This window comes from Rhinopithecus roxellana, chromosome 1, assembly GCF_007565055.1.
Source record: "Rhinopithecus roxellana isolate Shanxi Qingling chromosome 1, ASM756505v1, whole genome shotgun sequence".
Lineage (NCBI taxonomy): Eukaryota > Metazoa > Chordata > Mammalia > Primates > Cercopithecidae > Rhinopithecus > Rhinopithecus roxellana.
The window spans coordinates 66,254,602-66,279,180 of record NC_044549.1 but is presented as its reverse complement, the minus strand read 5'-3'; the positions used below and the strand labels follow the sequence as shown (position 1 = coordinate 66,279,180).

Genomic DNA, 24,579 nt, shown 5'->3' with positions numbered 1-24,579 from the left:
GTATCAAGGTATTTTCAACAAAGAAGTACAATGCCTTTTTGCTCATCTATAGGGTGTGTTACCTGAGTCATCAAAGTATAGACAACACCATGTGGCATCACGTTATCCATAAACACTGAAGTTAACTGCTTGGGCCTGAGTCCTGGCTTCATCTCTTCCTACGTGATCTTTGAATCTGCTACTTAACATGTTTCAGTGCCCTCATTCATAAATGGGAAATGTAATAACACCTAACTCATTTGATTTATGTTGAAATTTAAATATTTCACATGAATCGATTAAAATAGGACCAAGCACTTAATAATTATTCAAGACATGTTGGCTACTCCTCAAATATTTTCACTTTGCATGGTACAGCCAAATGCATAGAGACAAGGTGGGCAAAGGGACAGAGAATTTTCTTCTGTGGCTGCTCCTGATTTTCTCTATAGCCTGCATCTTAGCAGCTTCTGTGATTTTGTGTAATTATTTGAATTAACATTTTCAGAGGAGATGAAAGGACAGAAGGAAGAAAATGCTGTGCTTTTCATATAGAACCTATGATTTGCTTATTGAATTATTTCCCCTTTTTCCATCATTGGACGAATCTTCCCATACCAAAAAGCTTTATCTATTTTGACTTGGCACTCTGTTTATAGGACTAGCCTGGTGAACTTTCGAGTGCCGTACATGTCACTTAAAGATGCTTGGCAAATTGCTCACAGTCTGCCATCATTGTCACGAATGCATGCTACTGAGTGCACACACTTTATCACCCCTAACTCCAGTTTCCGTCAGTAAAGAGATTTAATTGATTCCCATTTCCTGCAGAGTACCCCATTAATCCACTTAGGACTACAGAGAAATAACACTGGCTTTCAGTCCATGAGCTCATAATGAATTCATGCTAAGGAAGGACACCCAATTCAGCCTATTTCATTCCAGGCATTCACATACTTTGGTGAATCAGAGTAAAATCCTCAAACTTAATTAAAGCTTTAGAATTCAACGTTGCACCCTTAATTGAACAAATTGATCTGTTTTTGTTGATTTGCACTTAATAGTAGGAGAATTTAGCATAGGCTACAACACCCAGGTTTCCTACACTCCCACTCCAAAATCAGGGCAGTAAAAAGCCAGGGTTTATCTTGAGGAAATTGTCCTGAGGAATCTGAGGAAGTTATGTTAACACAAATGTAGAAACCAGCACATGAATATTTCTAATTAGTTTTCATTAAATTATTATACAGAAGATTTCATCCTTTTTGGCCGTTTCTTAGACTATTTTAATAGGATGTGCAAATTGCATTGTTACATTTATTCATTCTTTTATTCTTCAGCCTATCAACCAATAAATCAATCAAATAAAGTATAGTATGCATTCTTGTGACATCTACAAGGCAATGCAGAACAGGAAGGATGTGATAGTCTGGTATATTTTCTCATTCTTAAGGATCCTAATTAATACATATGACAATGGATAGACTGTCCGAAACAGTACACAAGTAAATGTTTTAATAACCCCAGAGAATTTGCAGCATCACTATTTATAATAGCCAAAAATGGAAATAATTCAAACGTTCATCAACTGGTGGATGGATTGACAGTAAATGATATCCATGTAGTGAAATACTGTTCAGCAATATAGAGGAACAAACTACTGATATATGCTACAACATGGATGAACCTCCAAAACATGCTAAGTGAAAGAAGACATATGAAAAAGACCATATACATGATTCCACTTATATGAAATGTCCATTTCTGGACATTTAAAGAGGCAGAAAGTTGATTGGTGGTTGCCTCAGGCCTGGAGATGGGAACAAAGAGTGACTGAAAATGGGCACAAGAAATCTTTTTGTGGTGATGGAAATGTTTTAATACTAGACTATAATGATATTTCACTAAAAAAAGTTGCTAAAACGTCATTGACTGGGCAAAGTGACATGTGCCAATAATCCCAGCTATTCAGGAGGCTGAAGCAGGAGGATCACCTAAGCCCAGAAGTTTGAGACCAGTGTAGGCAACATAGCAAGACCCCATCTTTAAGATAAATAAATAAATAATGTATAAAAAGTATTAATTATACACTTAAAACAAGTAAAATTTTTATGACATGTAAATTATACTTCAAAAAAGTTGTTTATAGCTAGGCATGGTGGTACATGCCTGTAGTCCCAGCTACTGGGGAGGCTTAGGTGGGAGGATCGCTCGAGTCCAAGAGGATGAGGCTGCAGTGAGCCGTGTTTGTACCACTGCACTCTAGCCTGGGCAACAGAGCAAGATCCTATCTCAAAACAAAAACAAACAAACAAACAAACAAAAAAGTTGTTTAAAAACTCAGAAAAAAGAAAAAATTAATCTAGGCTGCACTAGGCCAGTAATGCTAAGTGGAGAAATCTGATCTGTGCACTGAAGGGTGAGTAGTATTCAACAGTCAAATTAGGATTATTTATATTATCATTTTAACCTTATTGATAGTTGGATAATGAAGGCAAGAGAGTAGCTCCCTTCTTTTCCAGATCCAATCACCATGTGCATGCACAGGATGTATATTTCTGGAGGACAGTCTTTGTTTTTATTCACTGTTAGATCCCAAATTACTAGAAAGTGGCTGGTGTGTTATGGGAGTTTCAGAATGATTGTTGAATAGTTCACTGACAAAATCCCTATGCCATGTCTTGGATAACACATTTAGTTAAATAATTTTTTATGTATATAAAAATGGTACATTCTGATTCTTTGGTGGTGGTTGTTTTTTTTTTTTTCTTTCACTCTTTCCCTAGCAAACTTAACTGCAATGTTGTTGAAAATAGAAAACTGAACATTGTATACAAAGGTTTCTGTTTGTTAACAGGAGATTGGGAAGTAGAAGCTCTAACATTTGAATCACAAAGTTTCTATCAATATATGAGAAGAACCAATTCTCTACAGTTTAAGAGAATAATCGATTAAAGATTGTAGGAAGCTGTAAATTGTCTCTGATTTATAAACTCCTAAGGATTGGGTTGGGTTACTATTCAATATATAGATGGCTGCAGAAAGCTGTCAGATGATGAAGTAATTTCAGGAGAGGCTGGAAATGATGCATAAGAAACCTAATTTATTTTGCTCTTTTCTGCAGCAGCAGCAAAGAAAAAAAAAAAAAAAAAAAAAGAGCAATTATCCAACAACGTAGCTCAGATCCAACTCCCATCTCTTAATACAATACTCTCATATTCTGGTCAGAATTATCCTTATATTGTTCATGTCTTCACTTGGTCTGCCTAGATAATGACAGAAAAAAATTGAAATCATTTAATTGCAGAATCTTAAACCAAATTCTGCCATTCCTTTCTTTGCAATAGATCTAGCTGCTTCCTTTTCCTTTGTGTCTCCATAGCAACCACTAGAATTTAGGTTAGGAATCACCCTCATGACTTGCCTCCTACAACAGATATTTAATCTGTCTCTTTCTCTGGTCTTAACTTACTTCAGTTAACTATATAAACGTAATATATAGTTTCACTATTATCAACCACAATTTTCATGACAATACTTTCTAATCCAGGATTCATGGACATTGCCTATTGAATGTCAATTCAAATCCAAACTCCTGAGGACAATTTCCAGGTTGATATGTCACTGCTCTGATGCTAAAATATCTCAGTAACTCAGAAATGTTCACTTGAGACAAATCAGGATGCTTCACACTTACTCATTTTGAGAATGTAAAATGATTGTTTATAGAATAAATGTAAAAAACACAAAGAAAGAAATACAATAGAAATCCATTCACTGACTACCCATTTTACAAAATAGGAATATCATCATCACCTTTTTGTCTGGTGCTGATCTGAACCCCCACTTCCATTTTCCAATTTTCACTTCCATTGCAGGTAACTACTGTCAAGAATATTGTTTTTATCATTCTCTTATTTTTCACTATAATTTTACCATAAAATTATATCAATCAAAATTGTAGTCAGTTTTACGTATTTTTTTTTTCTTTCTTTTTTTTTTTTTTTGAGACGGAGTCTCACTCAGTCGCCCAGGCTGGAGTGCAGTGGCGCCATCTCCGCTCACTGCAAGCTCCGCCTCCCGGGTTCACGCCATTCTGCCTCAGCCTCCCGATTAGCTGGGACTACAGGTGCCCGCCACCACGCCCGGCTAATTTTTTGTATTTTTTAGTAGAAACGGGGTTTCACTGTGTTAGCCAGGATGGTCTCAATCTCCTGACCTCATGATCTGCCTGCCTCGTTTACGTATTTCAAATTTCTCCAAGATTTACTTTTATTGCGCGACATATTCTTGATGTTTTTTTCACTATTGTGTAGTATTTTTGATATGAATAGAGCATAATGCATTGATCCATTCTACTTTGAGTGGCCTGTTGTATTTTTTTCCAGCATATTTTTAAATCCAAACAATGTGACCACAGATCTTCCTGGTATATATGGACAAGAGGCACATGCACATGAGCGAGGGAATGGAGTTATTGGGTCATAAGTAAGAGCATCTTCAACTAAGGAAGGGATTACAAAATGTTTTCCAAAGATCAAGCAGTAAACTGGACTGTCATCGGTAGTGGATAAGTATTCTGTTGGCTGTATATTGCAACCTAAAATTTTTATTCTCGGATTTTCTGATATTTCCCAATTGGGTAGAATCAAGTGCTTTTATCACTAGGGGTACAATAGGTCTATTTCTGGTAACTAATGATGTTGAACACATTTTCACATTTTTATTGGCCTTCCAGTCTGAGGTTCAAGTTTATATATGTTGTCACTTTGTCATTTTTATTTTTTCTAAAGATTTCTAAAATTATTTATGAAAACATACTATGTTTAGTTATATGCATTGTAAATAATTTTTTGAGTTGTGGCTTATTTTTGTTTTTACTTTCTTCCTATAGTCTTTCGATAAAAGAAGGATCTAAAATAAAATGTAGGAGAACATATTCTTAATGATTTCCTTCATGAGGCTTTAATATGACTAAAGAAATCGTCCCACTCTGGGCATGGTGGCTCATGCCTGTAAATCTCAGCAGTTTGGGACACTGAGACAGGAAGATTGCTTGAGGCTTGGAGTTCAAGACCACCCTGGGCAACATAGTGAGATCCCATCTCTACAAAAGAAATAAAAATAAAAATTGGCCAGGCATGGTAGCACTCGCCTGTAGTCCTAGTTACTCAGAAGACTGAGATGGGAGGATCACTTGAACCTAGGAGTTCAAGCCATGAAGCCATGACTACACCACTGCACTCCAGCCTGACCTGGAGAGAGTGAGTTCCTGTCAAAAACAAACAAGCCAGAAAGAAAAGAAAGAAAGAAAAAAAAAATCTTTCTCTGTATTTATGACCCTGGTGATAAATATATTGTTTGAATTGTCTAACTTTTTTAAACGTTTTTTCCTTTTCATTGTTCAGCCTTTTATTGACTCTGAATGATTTTTTATATGATACAAGGTAGAAGTCCATATAAATGTTTCTCTATGTGAATTATCAATTGTTCCACAACGTTTAGTTCAAAGTAAAGAGAGCAGGAGAGAGAGAGGGAGAGAGAGAGAGAGACAGAGAAATCCATGCTAATATGCTAACTCCCTCAACTGTTTTTATATATGTGAGGGTTTGTTTCTGGGTTTACTATGCTATTCTGATTTGTCTAACCCTGCACAAAGCCAGAATTGCTTAATTCCTAAAGTGTTATGCTGAATTTTGATTTCTGAAAAGAAGTCCTTATGACTTGTTATTCTTTAAGAATTTCTACCAAATTTTGCCCTTTGCTCCTCAAATATATTTTTGAATCAGCTGGTCACATTCCACAAACAGAGAAATAAAAACCAAACTGTAGGTGTTCTGATTTCAATTTTTCTATATATCAACACATCAAGAATAAGCATTTTAACTGTATTGGTTCTTCTAATAAATAGAAATAATTTACTTATTATCTGTTTATCTAGATCTTTTTAATGTTTTTTAATAAATATGGATACTTTCACTACAAAAATTACACACCACTTTATTGAATGTATTTTCTGCTTTTATACTATTTTCTCCCTTCACTGTAGTTCATTTTGTTGCCTTAAATTAGCTAATTCATTTTTATCCTAAAATTATATTACCTAATAAGCTAAGATCATTAATTTTCATACTTTATATTTTTCTAATATGTGTTTAAAATGATAAAGATTCCTCTAAATAATGCTTTCACTGCATCAAACATGTTTTCTTATGTAGCGTTTTCACTGTCATCACTTCAAAATATATGCTATTTTCCGTACCATTTGGTACTTGACCTAAGACTCACTTAAGAATATATTTATTAGTTTTCAAAGATATAAGTTTTTTAAGTTTTCTGTTTATTACTGATTTCTAACTTAATTGCATTTTGATGTTTTCCTCATAGACCAAATATATCATCAAATATAACCTTTTACCTTGTGTGTATGAAAAAACTCATTTTGCTGTTTTAGTTACAATATCCTATATGTTTTCATTAGATGGAGCTTGTGATTGTACTTTTAAATCTTCTATGTGCTTACTGATGTTTTTCTCTGCTTGAGTTAGCAAATAATGAAAAAGATATGTTAATATCTCATTATTATGGTGAATTTGTCTATTTCTCTTTGTAGTTCTATTTTTGCTTCATGCATTTTAATATTATATATGTCTAGTAAATTAATTTCCATGAAGGCTTTTACAAATAAAGTGTGTTATGACTGATAATAATATAGTCATACCTACCTTCATTTGGAAAGCATTTATCTGGGATGTCTTTTCCATCTTTTCATTTCAACAATTATGTATCCTTATGGTTTAGATAGATGTGTTGTAAAAAGTTTATAGCTTTTTTTTAACTCAAAGCATTTATTCTATTTGTTTTTATCTTTGATTTGTGATATATTTGAATTTATTTCTATCTCTTTTTCTTTCCACTTGCCTCACATTTTTTTCTCTCCTTTATTTTTTCTTCTCCCCACCCCCCCATCAACCACATAATGTGATAATACTTTTTTCTATAATTTTAGGGTAAATATAAGTTTTAAGATGCACACCTTATATCTGAGTCTAAATTTGACCTATATTCCTTCCTCTAGAATTATATAAGGACTTTAGGACAATTTAAATACAATGAATGCCCTCCTTGAATTTTTGGGTTCAATATTCTTCATCATTTGTTTTTCTGAAGTTTGTGGGCATTCTGCACCCCCAGAATCAAATGTTCATATTTTGCAAACGCTAGAACTTTCTCTGAAATACTTTCATGTCTAGGACTCTGAAAGAAGAACTTCCTAATAGAAGCTAGCTGACAGTTTTAAACTTAACAATTTACCCTATAAAAGCTTTGGCTAAAATTGTGTAATGGTGGATATCTTAAGAACAGTGGGAAAACATGATCAAATATAAAAGGTAGTCATGGATATCCCATGAACATAGGGCAAAGAAGCTACCAATAAAGTACACTACTTCAGGGAACAGTTACTGATAAATACACCACTAATAGCAAAGTGTCTTGCAGTTTTACATAATTTTTATTTATGGTTAACATTAGCAATAGTTGGTTCTCCTTTCCTAATGAGCATCATATTATTGATATTAGGTGGGACTATGCAACTTGCTTTGCCCCACCTAACAAAACATGAGTAGGAGTTTGCCTGTGTAACTTCTTGTCAGAAGTATTGAAGAGCCTGTATACAATTTTTCATGTTCCTGACCCAGACTCTTTGATCAAAATGGCATGTTTCACAAGAGGCAACCACAGAATGACGATGTCTCCATTAGCTGAGATCAGCGAGAAGGCTGCAGGAAAAACAGTTGCCCTGAAGAGTTGCCAGGCCCACAGCAAATTGCTTTATCAAGGAATAACTTCGTGTTTACATAGAGGTTTTGGGATTATCTATTACTGCATGGAATTTAGCCAAGTTTAGCTAATAATATGTTTAATTCTCATCATATAAGGCAAAGCAGATACTGTATTTTTCCATGTAAGATGTAAGATTACTGAAACAGAGTCAAATTATGTTGTTTTCTAAGGTCATTCAATTTTAAGTGTCAAAACCTGGAGGAAATTTTTCCTTATAAATAAAACACAAGACATATATAAGTTGATTTAATTAATAATTGCTTTATTTCATTGGAACCCAATATAAGTCCTATTTAACACTTCACTAGAACATTTGTAAAATGAAATTCCCATTATAGCACTTACTTGGAACTATAAATTCTATTTCTTCTGACATAGCGATTCCCAGTTTATTTGAAGCAAAGCAGCGGTATTTCCCTTGAAAGTGAGATATGTGTCCCTCATTTGGGATCCTGAATGTTCCTGAATTATTAGATGTAATTATCCGATGGTCAGTGAAATAAAAAGGGTTGCCATCCTTAGTCCACATAAATCTAAAAAATAAAACTAAACTTAATAATCCTGAAAAATAATAACATATTTTTAGAGTACATATTAACAACTGCATAAAAATGACAAAACCAAGACATTTTATAATAAAAAGTATGTACTTAATGGAATATAACAAGATATAAATAAGGGTCTCAGAAGAATCCGAGAAATATTACTGTCCATAAAAAAGCTTCACAAATGGGAAGATTAAAATTGAAATTAGCTTTTGCTTTTTTAAATTAAAATTATTTGTTTATTTTTTTCATTAGAAAGGTAATATAAGATTATTATTAATATTCTGGAGACTACAAGAAACATATATAATTTCTGTTCATGTATGTGTGTGTGTAAGGAACTCACTCAAAATCCCAAAACACACAAGCCCGTTATTATTACATTTGATAATATTTCCTATTAGTATTTTTAGAATTTTGTCACATATTCTAACCACACTGAATATACAATTTGGCCAACTGGATTTTTCCATTATTATAATGATACTAAAGACAATTTTTATAGCTACATTATCTTCTGTCATATGGCTACTATTTTAATTACTTTTAACCATTTCAATGTCTTTCCTTTTATGAACAATATTGTAAGAAAAAACCCTATATATTTATTCTTTGGTACTTGTCCAAATATTTCAATATGTCAATTCCTTAGAAATGAGATTAAGAAAGCAATAATTAAAAACTTTTTTACAGTATTTGATAAATGTTGCAAAATTATATTCTAGATAAAAAATGTACGCAGCTAAATTCCCACCCCAGTATGCTAGAGTGTCAGTTCTATGAACAACGACATTAAAAGTTTCTTTAAATCTTTATCAGTCTGATAGACAAATAATGACTTCCCAATTAGATTGTACTTAGCATTGTATATTGGAATTACCCATGTAAATTTGGGTATATTTCAGGGCACCATATTCTTCCACTAATCTATGTGATTATTCTTCCACCAGGAATAACAAACCTTCACGGACATGTATTCTCATTAGGAGTAGGCCTACCCAGCTACCCTCCTGACTTACCTTACGTCTCTCTGTGTGTTTTATATTTCATTGTTGACAAGTGTATGGTATTACTTTTCAACATAATAATTCAGCTAATTAATATTAATATATCATGATATTGATCAATATATTCATGCTGATTGAATAAATTATCCTTCTTTCCATTGTAATTCTATCTATACTTACATATATTGATTGAATATATTCCATTTGGTTAAACATAGAAATAATTATAATTTAGCATGTTAATGGGTCACTAATGATAATTAAATATCAAATTATCAGGCAATAATAATAGTCATGATACAATTGAAAATCATCAGTTTTCATCAAATATGTATATTCTTAATGAATATAAGATAATCATGCAGATTAATAGAAGTACGAAGCTTTGCTTTCCATTTTAGAATCACGCAGAATTTTAATATTGGAAATTCTCCCTTCTCACTTCCAATACATGTACATTTTTTTCTCCCTCCCCAAAAATAGGAGGTATTTCGAAAAAACTCATCAGTGATTATGGTCACCTAGAATAACAATTATTTAATTATAAAATAAAATAATACTAGATAGTAGTATATCATGCAAATAGTACTCTGCCACTTGAGATGACAATATTTCAATGACAGCTTAAAAAAAATCAAGTAACAACCTATCCACAGAATAAGATGTTTAAATTTAAAGACATACAATTATGAATATGTGTAGAATGATGTTTACAAACTTTGACTTAATAAATGCTACATTTTACTAAGTAGAATAAAGGATCTTCTAGTTTTTAGCTACCTTATTTATTTGTAGACTAAGGGACTGTTGAGTATTTTTGCTGTACCAAAGACTACTCTAAGTATTTTAATAACAGCCCTTAGTTTATGGTCAAAATAATTCAACTGGCAGAAGAACATATGTAAAATAACCTAATTTTATATCTGTTTGCATGGATATTGTTTTATTGTAAACCCTTAGCTTTAATCATATGTAGATTCATAGTCCAACAAGCTTATGATGGTAAGAATATAGAACAGCATTAAGAACAGTGCACATTTAAAGAATCACTTAGTTTGAAAGAATACTCACGTTGGTTCTGGATTTCCTTTAGCTTCACATTCAATTTGAAAATACTCATCAAAGGGAAAGGCAACTTGGACTTTTGACTGTTTTATGATTGTTGGAACCTGTTGAACTAAATATTAAAATATGTACTTTAAAAATGCACTATTCAAACACTAGGCAAGGTTAATTTATAATGAAAACAATTTAAACCTCTTTTGTATACTGATAAGTGAAATGATGGTACAAAAGTGAAAATCCAAATAAATCTCACTCTCTCTTTGCAACGTGTACTTACTTCTAAGGAATACACTTCATTGCCATCATTTCATGTTTTAGTATATGTTCATTTTATTTAAACCCAGAATAATGTAACAATTTTTAAAGCAGAAGTTGCTATGTCATCACAACTTTAAAATATATATTATTAAAATTATTGGCATTCAATCTATGTTAGCATGCATATGCATTTTTACTTGGTCCAGTCACTTTGAAAGTTGTTTGTAGTCTTCCATGCTTCTATAAACACATTATAATTAATGTACTGCTTTTACATTATTTCTTCCCATTGATATGCTATATTTTTTAATAATTCTAATACTGGTTATGATATTATTATCCATTTTTTTTCTTTCCTGGTAAAGTATTTCAATAGGCGTTTTGAGTAAATAGATTTTTCCTTTATTGAATTACTGATTTATGATAAATTTCCAGGCATGGACACAAATGGTAATTACTCTGGGTAAATTGTATATATCATTTCACCACAGAATATATACACAACTAACAAAAGTAGAGTGGTTCTCTATATTTTTCCCACTAGTGAATGCCAGCATTTCAAAATAATAAAGTAGTTTAGCATTTATTACGAAGGAAAATATAAACTCCTTATTCTCTTTAATTTTCTTTTTTTGGGGGGGTTAATAAATGTTCCTTCATGGGCTTGTTTAGTGCTTGTTATTCGTCATTTATAATAAGTTTTCATTTTATAACTTTTTCTCACTTATCTATTGGGAGCTTGAGTTTTGCTCCATTTCCTTAGAAAATTTAACTTACTAATAACCATTATTATAAAATAATAACTAATGCATAATAGCATTAATAGATTCTTTATATTCAAATATCCTCTCATCTTGTGACAAACTCTGTTAGTGTTTGATAAATAATCTACAAGACAAACACAACTTTAAAAAGTAGGGAGTGGACCACACTTGGTACCTCACACCTGTAATCCCAACACTTTGGGGGGCTGAGGTGGAAGGGTCGCTTAAGCCCAGGAGTTCAAGAACAACCCGGGTAACATAGGGAGACTCTCTTCCCTACAAAAAAAATGTAAAAATTAGCTGGATTAATGTCAAGCCCAGGAGGTTGAAGCTGTTGTGAGGTGCGATCAAGACACAGCACTTGAGCCTGGGTGACAATGAGACTCTTTCATAAAAGTTAAAAAAAAAAAAGTAGGAAGTGATTTTGCCTCTCACCTAGTAGAGCAACGAGATTACATTTCTGAGAATTGCAGCTATAAAATACATTTACTAATGCTGGAAATACAACTTGGATTAAGCTTTCAAATAAAACATAGAGCATGATGTGTGTAAAGATCTACTGCTGATGAGCACTCAATATTTTTCAAAAGGAGACATCCGGTTTTAGTATAGTTCTTAGAATCTCTGATAAAAGGACAGGGTTGATTCATAAGAAAATGCAAACTGTTCAGCAGCAGTGACTTGACTTCGGCAAATAAAGTATGAGAAAAGCAATTTGGAGACAGGCACAGAGCCTAACTTAAATAAGTACTATTCCACAGTAGAGTTGCAAATGCGCCCCTACAACCTGTGACATTGGACCAGGCCCTGAACCACTCTCTGTTTTCTCATTTGTAATATTAAGGATATAGCCTAGATAAATTGCTCTCAAATGTATTGGTCTCAGGACCCTTTTGCAGTCTTACAAATTACAAGACATCTCAAAGAGCATTTGTTCATGTGGGGTATAGTTAACAATATTTACTATAATAGAAATAAAAACTGAAAAAGTCTTTCAAAATGTTTCCGAATTTATTTAAAATAATTCTATGTTAAAATAAATCACGTATTTTATGAAAACCTTTAAATGCTGTGAGAAGAATGGCATTATTTTACATGATTGCAAATCTCTGTAATTTCTTTTTTCCTAATTCTTTGAGTCAGGGTCTCGCTCCCTCACCCAGGCTGGAGTGCAGGGGTAGGATCATTGCTCCCTGCAGCCTAGAAATCCCAAGCTCAAGTAATCCTCCCACCTTAGCCTTTTGAGTAGCTAGAACTACAGGCGATCTCTGTAATTTCTTGAGAAAGCAGATGGATTCTTATATCTGCCTCTGCATTCCATCTGTTGCAATAGGGTTGATTTGCTCAAAGATATAAAGAAAATTCAGCCTTACACAGATAATGTAGTTAAAAAATGACGGGAAATTTTATAGTCTTTTCTGATGATTGTAGATATTCTTTTTAGACAGAACACCAAAACTCAACAAGTGGTAGTTTTTTAAACATTCATTGCAATGTGGAATCTAAACACTATCAATCAACTTTTCATATTCTGTAACATTAAACCATTTTACTTTTTTAAATCTACAAATGATTTTGTAACATCATGCAGCTTTCATTTGGAAAAAATACCCTTTCACTGAGTTTTGTGTCTTCCAAATATTGATGCATTTAATTACAGAATATCAAAAATTGATGCTTATTAGAATTGCCACTGATCTAATCAACAGTATCAAATGTCCGGAAGCTCTCAAGCTTACAGTAAACAATACGTGTCCTCCACAGTTCTAATGTTTTCTTGAACACTCACTGATAAGTCATTTTATCAGTGACTTATATATGGTTAGTCGGTTACCTTGAAGTGAATGGGCTCACTTGGTTCACTTTCAGGAAAATATCTGACCTATATCTATTTGAGAAACCATAATTTGTCAGTCATAACTTTAAAGTGAAGATGATGTCCAGCTAGAGACTCAAGCAATCATGCAATCAAGAAATGGACACTTTGATACATAGCATAATTATTTTATACCTACTTCCCAGTTCACTAGAATGTTAGAAAGTATGTATTCCAAGGTAGTTAATTAATAACATTAATAATTTATAAGTGCTTCAACAATTATAATCTTAGGCAAAACTGTTTTTGTTTTGCTTTGTTTTGAGAGTTTTTTTACTCTAAGTATATGGACATTAAGTATCGTCTGACTACTAGTAAAGTTTGATGCCAATGCCCGGCTGGAATGTAGTGGTATGATCATGGCTCACTGTAGCTTCAACCTCCTGGGCTCAAATGATCCTACTGCCTCAGCCTCCCAAGTAGCTAAGACTACACGTGTGAGCCACCACACCCAGCTATTTATATATATATATATACACACATACATATAATATACACACAAATTTATAATATGTATAAATATATAGTAAATATATACATATATTATATATAAATGTAATATATAAATATATAAATATTATATATATATATATATATTTACAGATAAGGTCTCATTACATTTGCCAGGTCAGTCTTGAACTCTGACCTCAAGCCTCCCAAAGCCCTGTAATTACAGGCATGAGCCACCATGCCCAGCCACCATTACTTTTGTATCATCAGAGCGAAGGACAATACATTGAAAATGAAAAAATGGCATCTTAGGTTTATTACAAAAACAGATTGATCTCACAGACCATCTGGATGTATCTCTGGGGCCCCAATAATTCTGCAACCCAGATTTTGAGCAGTGATAGCCAGAGTAGAATAAAAACTAAAAGCCTTTCCAAATTCTAAATTTTTTTCTATTAATTCTATTTTTTTAAATTTTTACTCTTGCCTAATAAATCTGATAAGTGAGTTTTACCAGCTTATGGATATTAGTTCAAGTTCAGTGTTTATCTACTGGATATTCATAAACCAACATGCAAAATATCTGTATTTTCATTCACATTTACTTTGTTTCTGATTACTACTATTTCTGTGTAGAGCAAGACTTGAGCTTATTGCAAATTCATACTATTTAAATTTTATTGCACTTATAAATGGTGAGGGATGAGACACAATGGCCACAGTCCCTTAGATGTCAGCTAATAACTTGTGAACAACATGTTTATTAGAACATTATTCTTTCCTAAATTTGCTAAAGTTGTAAAAGCTCAGCAATAACTAATTATTTGGGGATTGGAGCTAATAACCTTTGGGTGTTTATAAGAATGTGTATTCTACATTATAAATCCTTTCCTCTATAATTAAGCCAGTTATAGAGATGCCAGACTCCTTGACATTCAAATTGGATACCTGCCTTAGTTGCATTTACTTGTGAGTGCTCTAGAGCCCTGAAATAAATGAATAATATTCAGATGTTCTGAAAACATGACATTAATATTTTATAACAATTGTTGTCTAAGGACATTATAGCATGAAAATGCATAAGTAACTGAGACAACCAGAATAAAAATGTGGGCCAGGAATTAATACAAAATTTCATATCCTTCACCACTGACAAAGTAAGAAATGATGAAGAATAAACTTGTATGCCAGAGATTATGGTCAGGAATCTGAATCAGGAATCTCAGTGGCCTCTTTGTTGCTATCGGGAAGACAATGTGAAATTGCTAACCTTTTTCCACAGGATTACCAAGGAGCTTGCTCTTAACCTGCTACTGCTTACTCAAACCAAAAGAATTCACTAAAGATGAAGGTACTTTAGTCTCCTGACCAGCATTTCTACAAAAAGGCTGGTCAGTGATGAAATCTAATATATTCAGGAGGCTGAAAGATTTCAGCCAAATGTAAAGCAGACTTTAAGTCTATATATTTGTAGGTCAGATAAGTGGAATTTCCTGAGAAATGGAAATGTCAAAACAGAGCTTACTTATCTGTCAAAAATAATAGAGAAGGGGTTTCTACCTGGGGGGATGGAACTAAAATTGCAGTGCTTTCCGAAGTATATACTATAAAATAGCTGTATCAAGTAATTTAAGGTGGCCTTTAGAATAGTTTTTAAATACATTATATTATGTATAGTCAGAGAGTTGTTTCCTTTTCTATTCACATTTAGCCTGTCTGAGTACTTCAAAAGCAACGTTTTAGTTAAGTCTCAACACTTTTCTAACATTTATTAAATTTTATGAGCTCAAGGCTATTTCTCTAGAATTTAGAAGATCCACAAATATCACCTATAATACTAAGATTCTAATAAACAACACATACCTCTAATATAATAACTCTCCAAAATATATACAAAAGAGACAATAGAGATTATTCCTGAAATATGTGGATAAAAATGTATTAATAATCTCTCATGGGTCTTTTAGATCCCATATGCCTGTAATATAAGAAAAACTTGCGACAGACTTGATATACTATTACATATGTTCCGTTTGCAGATTTTTTTAGCTTTTTGTGTGTGTGTGTGACAAAGTCTCACTGTATTGTCCAGGTTGGCGTCCAATGTCTATTCACTGGTGTGATCATTGCACACTATAGTCTTGAACTCCTGGACTCAGGCAATCCTTCTGCCTCAGACTCCCAAATAGCTGGGACTACAGGCATGTATCACCATGTCCTGCTGATGCTGATGTATTTCTTTTTAACTATTAATTACCATGACTTGTTCAAACTGATTTATAATGGTTAAAAATCTGCATCCATTTTACCAACATGTGTTAGAATATATATTTATATATTTCCATCAAACTACTGTCTAACCTCTTAGTATGAATGCACACTATATAATGCTATAGATTTTGAGAGTTGATATCATCTTATACTTTTACTTGTAAAACGGCTTTTTTTTTTTGCTAATTCATTGTTTTCATTCTTAAATATAATCATTTTGAAAAAGAATACAAAGTTTATCCAATTCCTTTTTGACATAATTGATTGAATGTCAGTAATTTCTGGATCTTGATTAAGTAACCTAAGTATATAAAAGTGAAATTGTTGGTAATATTGCAGATAATCCTAGACACATGGAAAAATGCTAGGTTATTATTCTCGTTATGTTCTAAGTTTGCATAAGGAACTAAAAGCCTGGGTTGCAAAATAATTACAGCAGTCGTGTATCAGCCACCCACAAAACAAAAAAGATAAATATGAATTCTCTTGACAGATTGCTAAAGAATATATAGAAATATGGAGAAAAGTCACATCCTCAATCCATAAGTATTCTACTTAAAAATCAAAATGCAAATATGAAATTCCATTAATAGACACTGAATGCTATAACTTTACCTGAGGGTGGTATTTCAATTGCTGTTGAGAATTTTAACAGGAAGAAAATTAGAGATATGATTAATCCTCTTCCATTTAAAAGTGGCTCCATTGCTCTTCAGGAAGGAGATAACCCAGAAAGAATGAAAATCTTAATGTCTCCTCTTACTTTTGGTTTAAAGCTGAGACTTTAGTTAACCTGGAAACTAAAAAAACAAACAGAATAACATGTTAGTTCATAAACTCTAAAATTTCAACATAACAAATTAAATACATTTGCTTTTTTTTTGGTTTGGCAGTATATTTCCTCTTTATGAAATTGTTCTCTCATAACTCCACATGAATGAAATTAGTTTTTCCTCTTTCTATGTAAAATAAAGGACTGTGAATATACACTCTATTGTAAACCATAAACTATTCCAATAAATCACATTTGTAAGTCAGAGGAAGTTTTACTTGGAAGGTATCATATTACACACATGAGTGGTTTTTCTTTTCCATTCTCAACTTTCATTTTAGATTCAGGAGGTACCTTTGCAGATTTGTTACATCGGTAAATTGAGTGCTACTGAGTCTTGGTGTATACATGATTCCATCACTCAGGTAATGAGCATAGCACCCGATAGGTAGTGTTTCAATCCTCACTCCTTCTCATCCTCCCCCGTCTAGTAGTCTGCAGTGTCTATTATTTCCATCTTTATGTCCATGTGTATTCAGTGTTTAGCTTCCACTTCTAAATGAGAACATGTAGTATTTGGTTTTCTAGTCCTGTGTTAATTTGCTTAGAATAATGACCTCCAGGTGCATCCATGTTGCTGCAAGGACACAGTTTTGTTCTTTATATGGCTGTGTAGAATTCCATGGAGTATATGACTGATGAGTGTTAATGGCCAAGAGATTAACTTCATTTAGCCAATTTTATTTAAAAGGTGGTTCTTTTTTACTCAGTTCTTTATATTAGATATCTATTCCCATTTGAGTCATTACTAAGGATCACAAATACACAGCATTGATTTTTCTGGTGAAATAGCATTTCATCTTCAAAGTTTTCACACTAATAGAAGATAGATAGTTTCAGCAAGATCAAGGAAAGAAAAAATAAAGAACAAATGAATAACCAGCCTTTTTAACTGAAATGTACAAATGTGAGTTTGGTTCCAACAGAAGACAAAGGCATAAGTTGCTTCTCATTTAAACAGAATATTTATTCATTCCAAAGTTTACAGAAAGAGAATAAGAATTAAGGTTTCAATTTTTTTTTTTTACTTTCTCTTATGATTTCATTTTTTTCTGAAAGTGATAACAGATATCTAAATATTGTTTGTACATTGTCTATCATGTATTATTGAAGGTAATAATATAACAATTTGCTCCAAAATGTGATAATTAGTCTTTCAGGTATGCAATTTTCTTTTGTTTTCTAAAAATCAATTACTCTATATGTTCATCTAGAACTGGTGAAAAAATTAACGAATACAGAGATACTAAAGCCATTAAACTTATATTAAATTCTAAGTTTTTCGGCTTTATTATTTCACCTTAAATTGCATCTTAAGAGATTATGGACCTGTATCTTTTGAATATATGTACAGATTGGTAAAATTTAAAGTAGTAACTAATCGCTGTTGTTTTATAGTTTTAGGAGTCTTATGGAACAGCAATACTGTTTATGTTTTACTTTGAGAACAAAATTATATTAATCATAAAAGAAAATACTACCCTCACCCTCCAAAAAAGTTGTGAATCTTTGTCCTGAATTAGAGTAATGGCATTACTCTACTCTGCCTGACCTCAATTGACCTGTTTGTCAAATGGGTATTGGGAAAAATGACTCTTGTATGCTTCAGAATATTTTCTAATGAGAAATAACTTATGCTTGTAATTTAACTTCTACTGGTAAATTTAACACATATTTTCAAATGTGTCACTATGTTAATTGATGCTACTTTTCTGATGAAATGAGTTATCCTAATCAATGAAATAAAACGTGGAAAATGCTTTCATTATAAAAAGCAAAATATTGCCTTAACTACAAAAAGTGAGTCCTACATATTTGTGCAAAGTTGGGAGACATTAAACCATGTAGCTAATACGAAAATGTTAAGGAAAATATCAACACCCTGCCCTTTGAATTTTCCTTTTCCTGTTTCTTTTTTTGGAAATAGTTTGGTAATAGTCATCTAAAGTCATTGTTTATTATATATCAATCTTTACTTGCAATCTAGTTATTATTTAATATTTGGTTCCATTGACATTCAGTGCTGATGGCTTTAAGAGCATCTTATATATGTGTTTTGTGAGTAGCCTTTTATTTGTAAGGAACAAGACTTTCCAAAGTATTATGCTACTAGGAGATCATATTTCCAGATTAATATTTTACATCATCTCACCTCTGAAGTAGGGAACAAGAATAACCAGATAGCCAAGTAAGTGAGAACACTCTCAATTTCCATTAATCTCCTGATTTAGGGCAGTAAGTTCAATGGTCTCTAATTGTTGTAGTAAAGTAGCTTACAGATACTAATTATTCAGTAATGGTGATCCAGTTTTTTGAATTTTAATAGTTTTAAGTGCATGGTCTTAACCCAAGAAATTCTCTCCCATAATGACATCATCACTTTTCAGAATATGAATAATGACTAATTCTAAATATGACCTTACCTCCTGCAGGAATTAGCTTCAATTTACCTGAAATTTGTATGTTCACAGGCTATAACATAAAAATTATTAGAAATTTAAATGTGACCCCCTTCAAGTAAGACTCCATTAGCTGATGATGAAAGCTCCAAAATAGCTTTCAGATTGAAAACGGAAAGTCAGTCTTAATTTCATTGTCAGAATTCATAAAGGGTACTTTGCTTAGGAATGCCATTTTGCAACAGTAAGACAGCAATAAAATTATATTCCCATTTATCTTTCTTGAAACAATGGCATTTAATGCCTCATGCCAGGCCTCAAATATAATAGCAATTGTTGAAACTCAGGATGGAGCTGGCACTAAGGCAAGAACTAATTTTTTTAAAGTTTTTACTTTCTATGAGTACATAGTATTTATAGGGTACATGAGATCTTTTGATACAGGCATATAATGTGGAATAATTACATCAGGGTAACTGGAGTATCCATCACCTGAAGCATTTATCCTTTCTTTGTGCTACAAACATTCCAGTTACACTCTTACTAAAATATTTTTGAAGTTAAGTCACATGAAGCTGATGTCTGATAGCTTATATTAATGATATCAACTCAGATCCACAAAGGAATCTATTAATTTTTATGAATCTAGGTAAACTGGGTTAAATATTCCTACAATCTTAGCTCTTCCTTAGGAAAAATAAATCATCCCTGCCAACCACTTCAAAGGAAAAATTTAGCTTGGTGCAAAAGTTATTGTGGTTTTTGCCATCGAAAGCCACAATAAATTTTGCACCAGCCTAATAGCTCTCTCAGTGTCACATCATACTGATACAGGAGTTAAGAAGAAATTACTTAGGCAGATAGTGAGGGTACCAGAGTCCCCTAGGCAAGGTTTTCCTTTTCAATGAAAAGCAACCCCCAAATCATTTTCTAACAAAGAGCAGCCTGCAAAATAGAACTGCAGACGCAGACCCTGGAAGTTTTGCCAATCATGTTCAAAAATGGCGGTTCCATCTTCTCTTCCCTTTGCCAGCCACATGTACAGTAAGGAGCAGACAAGATGGCACCAGTCAACTGGAAAGCCCAGTCACCTAATAATATTTGGGTACTTAGGGTAAGGTGGCCAGCCTTTTCTGCACACTATGTAAACGTCACACCTGATCGAACCCATCTGTGGGCCCTACATAAATCAGACACCACCTCCTCAAGCCTGCCTATAAAATATGGTGCATCCACAGCAGGCCAAGCTTTTCCTCTGGGAAGTCCCTCTCTCTCACTAGAGAGAGAGCTGTTTTCCTTTCTCTTTCTTTCTCTTTCTTTTGCCTATTAAACCTCTGCCCCTAAACTCCTCATGTGTGTCCGTGTTCTACATTTTCTTGGCATGAGACAATGAACCCCAGGTATTTACCCCAGACAGTGCAGTCACTTCAATGCAATCGAACCTTTCTGACTCTCTTGGGTTCTCCAGTACGACTAGTGGGATAAGAATTAAGAATACACTGATTTCAGGGCATTAATTTAACATGGACAAGCATGCATACCTCCTAGGGCAAGTTTCAACATAACAAAAAGGAAATAAAATTCTTTGCCTCTTCAAAACAAAACCTCTAACATATACATCATGAGTATTATAAAGTGACTACATAAATCCCTCTGATGTTTTTAAAAGTGCTCCATGGTGGCAAATCTAGAAAAAACTTGCTCCCTTAATTTAAATTCATATTCTTCCTTGAGAAATGGAAAAGAGAGATGGTTAAGTCCTTGTCCATTCTACTTGGCTTCCCAAGTAAGTGCAAAGCTACTGTGGCCACCCGACTGGTCACATGACAAAGTGATGTCTAGTGATAAGATCATGGGAAAATTAGTGTAACCTGGGTTCTCAGTCACCCAACCTTCTCACTCATCTGTACAAACTGGGGTGATAGTTGCTGCTGTATAGCACACTTATGAGATTTAAGTGAGGTACTGTATCATTAGCAGAGAAAAATAAATAAAATTTGCTAATACTAGTGATAGTGATGATCATTGCGTTGATAGTGGCAATGAGGATACAGTCCCGCCTACTAATATTCTGATCCAAGGAGCATGGTTAACTTCTGTGGATTCTACTAGAGTTACAAAATCATAACAACTTACAAAATAAAGGCGTATTCTCTAAAGTATATAGTGGTGAAATTATATTGATTGATATAAAATACTCTTCCCAAAAGTGCGAGAGCGCAGTAGATTGATTGCAAAAACTTCTTTGATTCTCTTCCCCTCTTTGTGGTCACACACTCTGTAATAAGACTTTATAGCTCCTCCCAAGAAGCAGTTTCCTCACTTCTTGAATCTGGCAGGCTTTTGACCCTAGAATGAGTTCTGGTCTAGGCCTCACAAAGCCTTGCACCTTTTTCCTCTTTGTGTCTCTCTGAAAACTCTGCTCGGCTATTTTAAAAAGAAGCCTGGGCTACCCTGTTGGAAGATAAGAGACACTTTACTTGCCGGGCGGGCGCGGTGGCTCGCGCCTGCAATCCCAGCACTTTGGGAAGCCAAAGCAGGCGGATCACGAGGTCAGGAGATCGAGATCACCCTGGCTAACACGGTGAAACCCCGTCTCTACTAAACATAAAAAAAATTAGCTGGGCATGATGGTGGGCACCTGTAGTGCCAGCTACAGGGGAGGTTGAGGCAGGAGAATGGCGTGAACCCTGGAGGCAGAGCTTGCAGTGAGCCAAGATTGCACCACTGCATCACTGCACTCCAGCCTGGGCCGCAGAGCGAGACTCCATCTCAAAAAATAAAAAATAAAAAGACAGTCATCCCGGCTAACAGACAGACCGCCACTAAATGTAAAATGGCAGCCATCCTAGATGAGACTGCCCTACACAAACTGTCAGCTGAATACAGATGCTAGAACCAGCTGGTCAGTATCAGTCAAGACTGGCTAAGTTCAGCAGACTTTCCCAAAGAAACAGTAGACTTAAGAACAATAATAAATATTTCCTTTATTGATCAGTGTTTTGGGATGGTTTAAAAGGTAGAAATAACTAATTTAGGTAGAAGAGCTAGAATAAACAAATCGATGCAATAATGAATATTGCTGAAGCAGGTATATTATATAATATATATAATATTATAATATATAAATATATATATAATATGATAATATATAATTATATATATAATATATATAATATTATATATATTATATATATAATAGTATAATATATAATTATAATATATATATATAATATTATAAATAATATATATAATAGATAATATAATATATATAATTATAATTATATATTAATATATAATATTATAATTATTATATATAATATATATAATATTATAATATATAATTATATATATAATATATATAATTATAAATATATAATTATATATATAATATATATAATATTATAATATATATAATATATATATGGAGAGAAAGAGAAAGAATAGGGGGAGGTTATGCTAATCTCTCTATTTGGGGGTACATTTTAACTTTTTTAAATATAAACATTTTTAATGTTTATTCAGTCTTTGGAAATCGGAAATCAGAAATCAGCTTAAAATATTTCAACATCTGTAAGGAGATTCTTTAGGCAAAAGGTAGACAAAGTCTTGAGAATGCCATACATCTAAAATAAAAACAAAAAACAAACAGAAAAAAAGACTTTCTTAAAGCTACCATACTGTCTGCACCTCTTCTGTTGGAACAACATGAGAAAATGTGGGGTTTCTTTAAACATCAGTGTGTATGTTCTGTATATTTAGTTTAAGCAACTAATGTAACTCAATGCTTTTTCTTTCTTGGTTTAAGAGTTTTGAAAGTTATAGCCCACCTAAAGAAAATGTAAGCCCATTTTATAGTACATAATCACATAAGTCTTGGTAGCTGTTAGTATACACAATGCCCCTTCATTTTTCTTTAACGCTTTGATCCTTAATTCACCAACTTTGCATTGTGTTTCCACTGGAGACTGTTTAAATTCCATTTACAAGGCATAGAAAGGCAACAATGCATAAAAATGGTTAAGACTAAATTTTCAGTTTGGACAATTATAGATCATTCCACCGTTATAAATTGAACACTAAAACAAATTATATTAAAATTACTTTAAAGATCCAAGGCTATTGTTAATGTATTCTGAATAATAATCATTTCCTAATAATCACTTGTTTTTTTCACTTAACAGTCATGGTGTCATGTTTACACAAAACCTTTGGCACTATGGTTCTCTAATGGCTTTAATGAATAGTAAATGCTTTGATTTTCCTTTTGCAAATAATGTTATTCAAATTTACAAGCTGGAATTTAAAAAAGAGGTTTCTACTTTATCCTAGAGGGAAATAGAATCTGACAAGTGTCATAAATGGACAAAAAGCAGCTTATAAAGGCAGCTGGTTTGACATAGCACATTTTATTTTAGTGATTTTTAAAAATCCTTGACTTTTTTTTCTCAATAATTATTCACAGTTTTAGGTCAAATTTCCAAGAAGAAAATATAACATGGCAAATTCAATGAACAAAAGGCGACTCTTATGATCACTATTTTAAAAACTTTTTCATTTCTATGGCAGCAACTACACAAAGCAGAAATGTCAGTGACAGTCCATCTGCCATTTTCATTGACAACATGGAATGTATACAGCCAAAATAAAGGAAAAAAAATGCATGCTGTGCTGACATTCCTCTTCACTGAGAAACAGCATTAAGTTGTTTCTGCTACAATGAATTCCAGAGATTGAAATTAACTTCATGCATGCAAAATCATTAAACAACATTTTTCTACTCAGGATGTTTGAAATAGATCAACAACTTTTATTATAGCCAGCAGGAAGAGATATTTTATGACACTGGCATCCAAATTATAGTTTTAAAAATAACTCAATGGATTTATATAATAGTCTAAGACAGTGCTATAACTCGGAAATGTTTAAATTTTCTTTTCTCTCTGTGATAAAATGGCTTAAGAATCACTGAGCTGCGTCAAGCAAGATGTCTTATATAAAGCCTTTTGACGTTTCCATAATGGAGTGGATGTCACCTTCACTTCCCTCTGACCTCAAGTGTCACTTTATGAAACCCCTTTTTATGTGATTATCAGGCTAGGTTAAACTATTCCCCTGGTTCGGAATCAGGTCTTATGGGGAGGACTCTAGCAAATTTCCATAAGCCTGAAGTGTGATCTGAATCACTCAACATCTTGAAGCTGAGAAGGATAAACATACCCACAAAAATTAAAAGGCTTTTGTTCAATCACCTGCCTGGCTAATACCATAAATCAATTTACAAGTGT

General features: G+C 33.1%; 1 protein-coding gene across 3 annotated transcripts in view; it reads right to left on the bottom strand.

Moving 5' to 3' along the window:
* The window catches only part of CHL1 (cell adhesion molecule L1 like), a 212,121-nt gene that overhangs the window by 70,810 nt on the left and 116,732 nt on the right, over positions 1–24,579 (bottom strand). For all 3 annotated transcript variants that reach the window (XM_030920582.1, XM_030920702.1, XM_030920639.1), the window contains exons 3-5: positions 16,676–16,860; positions 10,448–10,553; positions 8,170–8,357 (exon numbers count right to left, since the gene is read on the bottom strand). In XM_030920582.1, coding sequence (XP_030776442.1) covers positions 8,170–8,357; positions 10,448–10,553; positions 16,676–16,766 — 385 coding nt within the window. In that variant the 5' untranslated portion in view covers positions 16,767–16,860. The remainder of the gene's footprint in view (positions 1–8,169; positions 8,358–10,447; positions 10,554–16,675; positions 16,861–24,579) is intronic.